This window comes from Colias croceus, chromosome 7, assembly GCF_905220415.1.
Source record: "Colias croceus chromosome 7, ilColCroc2.1".
NCBI lineage: Eukaryota > Metazoa > Arthropoda > Insecta > Lepidoptera > Pieridae > Colias > Colias croceus.
Genome location: NC_059543.1, coordinates 5,407,252 through 5,416,464, shown reverse-complemented (window position 1 = coordinate 5,416,464; position 9,213 = coordinate 5,407,252). Strand labels below are relative to the sequence as shown.

The 9,213-nt window shown below is 34.8% G+C and overlaps 1 protein-coding gene across 1 annotated transcript; it reads right to left on the bottom strand.

Moving 5' to 3' along the window:
• Window positions 1–4,359: 4,359 nt before the first annotated feature.
• On the bottom strand, window positions 4,360–8,990 carry LOC123693048 (cytochrome P450 6k1-like). The gene is made up of 9 exons (XM_045637956.1): window positions 8,832–8,990; window positions 8,512–8,712; window positions 8,056–8,205; window positions 7,707–7,891; window positions 7,313–7,470; window positions 6,706–6,824; window positions 6,075–6,180; window positions 5,356–5,604; window positions 4,360–5,039 (listed from the first exon to the last, which is right to left on the bottom strand). Exons 1-9 carry the CDS (start codon window positions 8,988–8,990, stop codon window positions 4,867–4,869), a joined length of 1,500 nt encoding a protein of 499 aa, XP_045493912.1. The 3' UTR covers window positions 4,360–4,866.
• Window positions 8,991–9,213: the final 223 nt, after the last annotated feature.

Sequence of the window (9,213 nt, the reverse complement as noted above, 5' to 3'; positions counted from 1 at the left end):
CAATCAAACAAACAAAGTTTTCCTCTTTACAATATTAGTGTAGACTAGCTAACCGCCCGCTTTGTCTAAAACCTAATAAATTATATACTAAAACCTTACTCTTGAATCAATCTATCAATTAAAAAATCCGCATCAAAATCCGTTGCGTAGTTTTAAAGAATTAAGCATACAAAGGGACATAGGGACAAAGAAAGCGACTTTGTTTTATTATATGTAGTTATAGTGTATGCTCATAAAATATATAAAAACTAGTGGGCCTATCCGAATCAAATTTTAGGGGACAAATTCGAAACTATTCCGCATCAATCAAAATGAGAATCACGTAAATCGGTTCAGAAACATCGGTTTAATCGGTGTACATACATAAAAAAATATATACCGGCCGAACCTCCTCCTTTTTTTTAAGTCGGCTAAAACGTCAGAAAGTTTCCAATCGTAGTATGTATCTCCGTGGTTTTCAACAAAAAAAAATATCATTTTATTACACAGATAGTAGTTACTAGATAGTATTATCGTTAGAGTATAATAATATATTCTATGGTAATATAAAGCAATTGTTATCATTTGCATTTATGTATTTATTTGAGTGTGTAGTTCACGCGTCGGCTTCTTTCAAAGTTTAGAGTTTATTCCTAATAAGATTAAGAAATTATTATAGATACATATTTTATAACTACATACATACCTATGTTAACGGAAATGTATGTAATCCGTCATTGTATAAAATTCCTAGGAAATGTATGTAATTCCTAAAATCGCACGGAAATGTGTGAAATAAATTATTTTATACACATCGCCTAGGAAATCTATACATTTCCTAAATAGCAATCAGAAATGTAAAACATCTAGGATATTGGAAGGTACGCGGGACGAGGGGGGGAGGGCCGAAAATTCATAATCAGAAATTTTTGGTGTGGATAAGGGGGTGGGTTAGGTTAGGTTTGTGTTTTTTAAAACTACACAGAAATAGGAGCCCCACGAAGTGGGGCTCCGTCGGCTCGCGACAGTCTTTTTGTAGAATTTTGGAAAAAGACGAATTTCGTCATATTACAAAATGCCAGCCGTTTCTAATACGGTGGATTATACAATCCGACTGGGACGTGTACACGGGGCAGTGGGACGAGGGGACTGATTTCTTACCAAATGAAAATTTGATTTGATTGAATATAAGTTGATTTAAGAAATGTTAATTAGTAAGATAATATGGACATATTATTATTATTTTACGATAAGACTGTTACCCGATACAGTGTTTTATTACAGAAATCATTTACTTTATACATTTCCTAGGATTAGTTTATTAAACAATATTTTATACATTTCCTAAATGGTATCGGAATTGTACAAATTTCCTAGGATTTGTATACAATACCTTGATTTCATATATTTCCGGTAACACATTTATAGGTATACATAGATTGGGAAAATACGGTCTTCTTCAGAACGTCTTGTCTTTTACAGAACTATTATAATAATAGTTCAGGATACATCGCCCATTTTTGCAAGTGACTACTATCAAGCTGATTTTCCGTTTATAGCTTTATTTTGATGAGACACTGAATAATTTCGTGTACGAAACTCTCGATTGTGGTAGCTAACAGAGATAACAAGGATAAAATTTTTTGATTTGATGGTTCTCAAATATTTATTACGCAATTTATAGGACAATATGTCTATTGAATTATATAAACATTAACTAACTAAGTGAAAACAAAAAAATCAGCTTGTTAGTAATCATTTATGATGACCTCGTTATCGATACACTTTGGAAAGGGGGAATCTTTGAACAAACCATAGATTTTGTAGGACAAATATTTTTTCGAATAATTTAGGTAATTATCTTGAGATTGAACAAAAAAAAAATTCAGTTAGTAATAAATATTTGAGAACCATCAAATCAAAAATTTTTATCCTTGTTATCTCTGTTAGCTACCACAATCGAGACTTTCGTACACGAAATTATTGGGCGTCTCATCAAAATAAAGCTACAAACGGAAAATTAGCTCGATAGTAGTCACTTGCAAAAATGGGCGATGTATCCTGAACTATAATATTTCATATATACATATAAGTATAACATATAATAAATCTGTAGAAGGGTCGATTCTGTGCATTGAAAATATTGTAAAAATAAATAGCAGGGGGTGTTACTGGATCGTTACCAAACCCAAATATGTGATTTAAAAAAATTTTGTCTGTCTGTATGTGCAGGCATCACGTGAAAAGTAACGGTTCGATTTCGATGAAACTTGGTATAATTATAACTTATTATAGTGGGCATAAAATGGGATACTTTTTATCCTGAAAAAATACGTAGAAAATAAATAAATCTTAATTTTTAAATTTTATCGATAGACGTTATTCTTTAAAACATACGTTGCGTTACCCGCAGTGGATTCAGCGCCGTAACCTGTTGCGCCGAAAGTCGGATTTGGCTTGAACCGTTTTCAGCACACGCCACGCCTCCCCGGCTCCTATAAAAAGACGGCGTTCCAGGCCGCGCGATGCCCCGTCCGACTAGGGCCCTTCCGGCCTCCTCCACTAAAGCGACAGCCCAAGCCGAGTTTCGAGATACCCGTCAAGGGGGAACGCCCTTACGCATGTCGCCAGGGTGAACCTTCAGTTCACCCACGCGTCCGCGTTAAAATGTAGAAGCCCTTCTGCCTAACATTGAATGGTGTCTACCATATTATTCCGGACGAGCTCACTAACAATGTTGTGCATGCTGAAGCTCTCAATTAACTTTCTGTCGCATTGTCACGATCACTTTTTTATTTTTGTAAAGTTTTCGTCACTGTCAGTAATTTACTGCTACATGCTACTTATCAAGGACGGAATTACTATGAAAAAAAAAATACTTAGGTACCTACTACAGAACGCGAACTCAACAGTAGTAGCTCAATAGAGGGATCTCCTTAATTATTATAGGCCTAGTAGTTCAGGATACATCGCCCATTTTTGCAAGTGACTACTATCAAGCTGATTTTCCGTTTGTAGCTTTATTTTGATGAGACACCGAATAATTTCGTGTACGAAACTCTCGATTGTGGTAGCTAACAGTGATAACAAGGATACAAATTTTTGATTTGATGGTTCTCAAATATTTATTACGCAATTTGTAGGACAATATGTCTGTTGAATTATATAAACATTAACTAAGTGAAAACAAAAAAATCAGCTTGTTAGTAATCATTTATGATGACCTCGTTATCGATACACTTTGGAAAGGGGGACTCTTTGAACCAACCATAGAATTTAGGTAATTATCTTGAGATTGAACAAAAAAAAAATTTAGTTAGTAATAAATATTTGAGAACCATCAAATCAAAAATTTTTATCCTTGTTATCTCTGTTAGCTACCACAATCGAGACTTTCGTACACGAAATTATGGGGCGTCTCATCAAAATAAAGCTACAAACGGAAAATTAGCTTGATAGTAGTCACTTACAAAAATGGGCGATGTATCCTGAACTATAGTCGTATTTGGGTCCAATAGATATTTATAAGATGTCATAGTCAGAGTTAGTCAAAATGGAGAAATAAACAATCCACGAGAAGACCGACATCAGCGCGGACGGAGTTGCGGGCGGAAGCTAGTGTAGTCATAATTTTTTTCTGATATTTTTAAGATATAAATAGTTGCATAATGGTTGCATAGTTATTATATGTATAGGTGTCTCTTCCAAGGTTCTTCATCCAATCTTAATTTTTTGTTGCATGAATAGGTATCAAGGTTATTTTCGAAAAGCAAAATTAAAACACAGTTAGTGATTTTAAATATTTTTTATTTAATATAACGATATAAAAGACATTTAAAAAAATATAAATAATTAAATAATCTTTATTCGGTCCTCACAAGATTGGTAGGTCACTAAAACTTGTAACTCTATAGTTAACTATATAGCTCTCTCTATAATAGAAGGCTGATGTAAAAGTGACAGATATCTTATAAAAGATGTTAACCCAAATTATATAAAAAGAAAAAAATAATCTTATGCCGGCTACTCACGTACCTGCCGCAGGGGCGATATTGGTACAAGCTCGGTTGGTCGGCGGTCGGAGCAATTTCAGGTGTTCTCTAAATTGCCCCTGCTTGCCTTTACGCATCATAATTAAGGAGCCAATTAAGGGTCCAATTCTAATATTGCCCCTGCTGCAGATACTTGAGTAGCCGGTCTTATGATTACAGGAATATAAAACAGAAAAATTAACGAAATTATTTTTATTTAATACTTTTTAGTGTAAGTATTTTTCAACACGAATCAAACGAATCCAAACTCGATAAAGTTTAGTCAATATATTACTAAGTTCCTATGGCCAATTGGCCACCTTCCGATTCCATCATCAAATCAGCTCTATGTCATGATAATTTTTCATCGCTATCCAATTTACATACGTATGCAAAATTTCAGCTCAATCGGTTACCGGGAAGTGAATCAAAGTTACTACATTTCAATTAAGTCATCGAGATCAGACAAAAATCCGATTAAAATTTTTTGTGGGACCAATTTTATTCGACACCATTCTGCATCAAACAAAAAAATGTGTGGTTTTATGAAACCACGCTAAAAGTGAAATTGTAATTGTCATCACGCGACATGCGCTACACAGACCAAAAAGTTTGAGACGATGTAATAAAAGTTTCACTTTAAAAAGGATCACGTAAATAAGTTCAGAAATCTCGGAGTAATCGGTGTACATAGTTACATAAAAAATAAAAATATACCGGCCGAATTAATAACCTCCTCTTTTTTTTGAAGTTGGTTAATAAGTGCATATACTGAGGTACCTAATAAATCCTTAACAAAACCTAAAGGTGTTAATATATGTAGAAATATACAACCAACCCTATTTTTGTTTCAATACTAATTTCTAGGGATAAAATTAACATAAAGATCTTGGCCTGGAACGTAGAAGAGACTATGCTTCTCTAATTCTACTTCATTTGGCTTGGGTCCATTTGCTAAAGGCTCGACGATGTAATTAATGATCACATGTGCCAAAGCGTGTCGAACCGAAATCTGGCCGAACCGTTTACCTGAAAAAGAAAATACTCATAAAGTAAATTCGCAAAATTTACGGAATTAAGCAAGTAAAATACACCTTTATTCCCCATTTTTTAACTATGAACTTACCTTATGTTCATAATTAAAAAATAGGGACACGTATGGGATGTTTTCACTTTTATCATCTTAATATGTAACAAACAATGACTAGGGAAATTAGACTCTGGGTAAAATAATATTTTCTGCCTAAAATCGCTTTAAAAAAAAGTTATGGTGGTTAGGGTCTGAAATGTATGGGTAGTTAAATATAAATGAATAAATGAAATACAAAATCGATTCTACGCTTACCAATACAGTTTCTAGGGCCTTCTCCAAATGGCAAGTAAGTGAATGGTTTGATATTTTTCTCATTTTCAGGCAAAAATCGATCGGGATCGAACTCTAAGGGATTTGGGAAGTAATTTTCATCATAATGCATGCCAATAGCGTTGACACAAATCGGTGTTCCCGCTTCGATTGTGAGGTTATCATCTATTTTATAGTCTTTTACGGCTATTCTGTCGAGCCAGCCCATTGTAGAATATTTTCGAAGAACTTCTGTAATATAAATTAATATTTGGTTTCCTTAGCGATTATACGAAGAACATTAATTGTCTGTATGAAAATTTATTGTTTCGACGAAAGTTGAAGTCTTATACTTTAAAAGACTCTACCTTATTTACATCTAGAAGTAAGTAATTTGTAATGTTTTATGCTTGATGGTGCTTACACATTCGTGCGAATAGCAAGACGAATGAGGAAAACACTTAACACAGGCGAATAAGGAGATCACTCGCTATTCGCCGGAGTCAGGTTAAAATAAAAAACGTAATCATAGTAAAGACGAATGTGCAAACAGTGGTTCGCGACGACACTAGTATATTATTATGAATGTTTCCTCAATAATTGACGAGGCAAAATGCGAATCCAAATGTATGACTCATCAGTGAACAAACTAAACAGCAAAATATTTTCCTTATACGAATACCACTACGGACGACCACTATATTATATAAAAAATTATCCACCTTTGAGAACACAATTAAAATAAACCGCTTCTCCAAGTTTTGAAATCTCCAAGATGCCATTTTCATTTTGCTCCTGTATTTCCATTAACTCTCTGTAAATTTTTTCCTGAAACATAAAACGAGTTCAAGCTTATAGTTAAGTATGTTATTATCTAACAAATTATAATATTATAACAATGACCTTTAAATGAGGCTGATTAAGATTTTTCATAGTTACAGAATTTTTCGATTATCTTTTACTAGCTGTGTCGCGCGGTTTCACCCGCATTGCTCCGCTTCTGTTAATCCTAGCGCGATGATAATATATAGCCCATAGCCTTTCTCGATAAATGGGCTATCTCACACCGAAAGAATATTTCAAATCGGACCAGTAGTTGCTGAGATTATAGCGCGTTCAAACAAACAAACTCATCAGCTTTATAATATTAAGTATAGATTAAATTCTAAACAAGACATTTTGGAGGTAAGGTCTACTAACTTTAAAGATGTATGTAGGCATATTGTGACCTGCTTAAGTGTGTGAAGTTTCGTTAAAAGTGGTTCAGTCATGTCGAAAATTAAAAACTGCCCTACGGCGTAAACAAATTTCAGTGTGATCAATAATAATGAGAAAGCTAATGACAGATCTTACTTGTATATCTGGCTGGAACGCTAATTCATATAATGAGAACGTTAGAGCAGCGCCTGATGTATCAAACCCTCCCAGCAAGAATATTGCAGCTTGTGCCACTATTGTATCTTCAGTTAAACCTACAAATAAAAAATTAATATACATTTCAAGCTTATATAAATTTATAAAGAATAGAAAAAACTCTGGCGGGTAGCGCCGGTCGCGCCGGATTGGCGTGAAAGGATGCGGGTTCGAGTCCCGCCTCGTCATCGATTTTTTTATATTTTTTATAAATTTATATTTATAAAGCATGAGAATGCCAAAAAAAGAAACAAAAATATCAATTTCTACATTTCAATTAAATAATTATAATTTATGGTTCACGTTTTATAAGTTTTAACCTCAGTTATTCAACCTCATCATAAAACGTAATTCTCATGATCCTCGACTAAAGGTTGCCTGGAAGAGATCGCTGCTTTAGCGATAAGGCCGCCTTTTTGTACGTGTTTGTTTGCATGTGTTTTTTCTTATTGTCTCCTTGTGTTGGTGCAAATAAAGTATTTTCATTCATTCATTCATTCATTCATTTTAATTATAACGTTCGCTTGAATATAAGGTTAGTACATACCTTCATTGTTAAGGTCTGATTCTTGTTTTATTTTAATAAGAGCATCAACTAAATCCTTGGGTTCACCGATACGACTTTTCTGTGATTTTCTCTGATCCGATACCACGCGGAACACTTTCGTGAAGTAATCGGTAGCCGTTTTGGGGAGAAATGAGAACCTGAAAATTTTAAAATATGTAACTATTAGGTATCTCCAATCTCCATCATTTCACCTCAATTATTAATCATTTGTCGTCCGCTTGAAATGGAGACGTTATGTTACGTGTATATTATACATACGAGTACAAAATAATGTAATATCATAATTTATCTTTACTTATCAATACAATTCCGAAATGTACTTAGCCGCTCTGAAATTAGAAAACAATGACAAACGACTTAAAATTTTGAATACCTGAATATGTTAACAAGTTCTGGGAAAAAGAAGATGCTACTCCAGCTAAGGCCCCGCCAAAGGTTGAAAGTCATGAAACTCTTAGTAACTTTGCGCATCGGGCACTCGCCACCGGCAAGCGCTTTGGTCTCCACTCCGAAAGCGGCCGTGCCTATCACGTCTGAAGTGTAGTCCGTGAATAGCATCTGGAAATCATATATAATCAACAACTAGGTGGAGTTGTACCTACGTATTTTTCTTGTTTTGACCATTTACTATATTATTAATCCGATCAAACAATAATAATTATGCTTCTATAAAAGTCCAACATTCGTTTCTTGACAGAGACTCTATAGTTTTTTTAACTCACCCTTATGCGTATGCTGGTTTTGTCTTCGGTATTTTTAATACGTTGTACCATTTGATTCGCTTTAGTATCAAGCAGATTCTGTAGAGCTCTCAGTTTGGAGGCGGTAAAGATGCTTGTTAACCGACGTCTGATAGAAGACCATAGTGGCTCCTTAAAACATAAGAGTAAATCAATGAGTAATTTACATCTATCAAATTCTAGCTGTAAAGGGTATTGGTAGAATGCAAAATGCAAACTGCAAGGTCTACAAGATTTTCAAATTTTTAAGAGTATTTAGGCAGATGATTACGGAATAGGAATCCTTTCAGACGAAATTGAGTTATAACACGACTTTCTTTTATTATTTTCCCATAGTAAAATACAATCGCATCCATATGTGATCGCACTTGTTCTTTTAACTTTTTAACTTTTTAAAAAAGGATGACTGTAATATTATTAAATAAATAATTTACGTACATTAGCTGTAAAGATGTTGAGATGTCCGATAGGATCCGAAGAGCCGGAACTCAGGAATCTATCCTTGAAGTTGGGGAAGTCCTTGACTAGAACATTTCTGGCGATATCAGGGGAGTTGATAATGAGTGCCGGTCTCCAAAACCACCACACGCCTATATAAGGTGTCTTGAAATGTTGGTTCATGTTTATCAACCATTTTCCCTGTGAATTTTATTTAAATGTAGTATTGAAAATAATGTCTTATAATGAATATAATTATTAACGTGAGTGTACACTGTAGATACAAACTATAGGTGAATATTCAATTCGAAAAATCTTACGGTATTCTGTCGCTGCAGGAAAGTGAGACTCCCCAAGAGGGGGTTTGGTGGTAAGTGCGGCACTCCGCGCTTCGCCCAGTACTGCCGCACTCGCGACCAGCGCACGTACAGCCAGCCCAACACACATACTGCTGCTGCAATTAGAAGACTTCCGAACATCCTGTATGGAAAAATTCTCGAGTCAGTTGTGGTAGTTAATAAAGTCAGAAATTTATTAAAAAGGGCAAAATTCTTTGCGTGATCGAATCAACTAATGTCACCGATATAGCCCACCGGATTAAAAGCTGAATTGTCGTTTGGCTGGTAGAACCGATGGCCGTTGGGGCAGAAAGCAGGCGTTTTTGATACCTATGGGGGAGGACTATGCCCAACAATGGACATT

What these genes read in the sequence shown, in the direction of transcription:
- LOC123693048 (XM_045637956.1), bottom strand. Translation starts at nt 8,990, where the DNA reads ATGTTCGGAAGTCTTCTAATTGCAGCAGCAGTATGTGTGTTGGGCTGG. An exon ending in CGTTCCAGCCAGATATACAA is followed by an intron (nt 6,181 to 6,705) that starts GTAAGATCTGTC and finishes TTTATGTTTCAG; the next exon opens with GAAAAAATTTACAGAGAGTT. An exon ending in TTTTAATTGTGTTCTCAAAG is followed by an intron (nt 5,605 to 6,074) that starts GTGGATAATTTT and finishes TTTATATTACAG; the next exon opens with AAGTTCTTCGAAAATATTCT.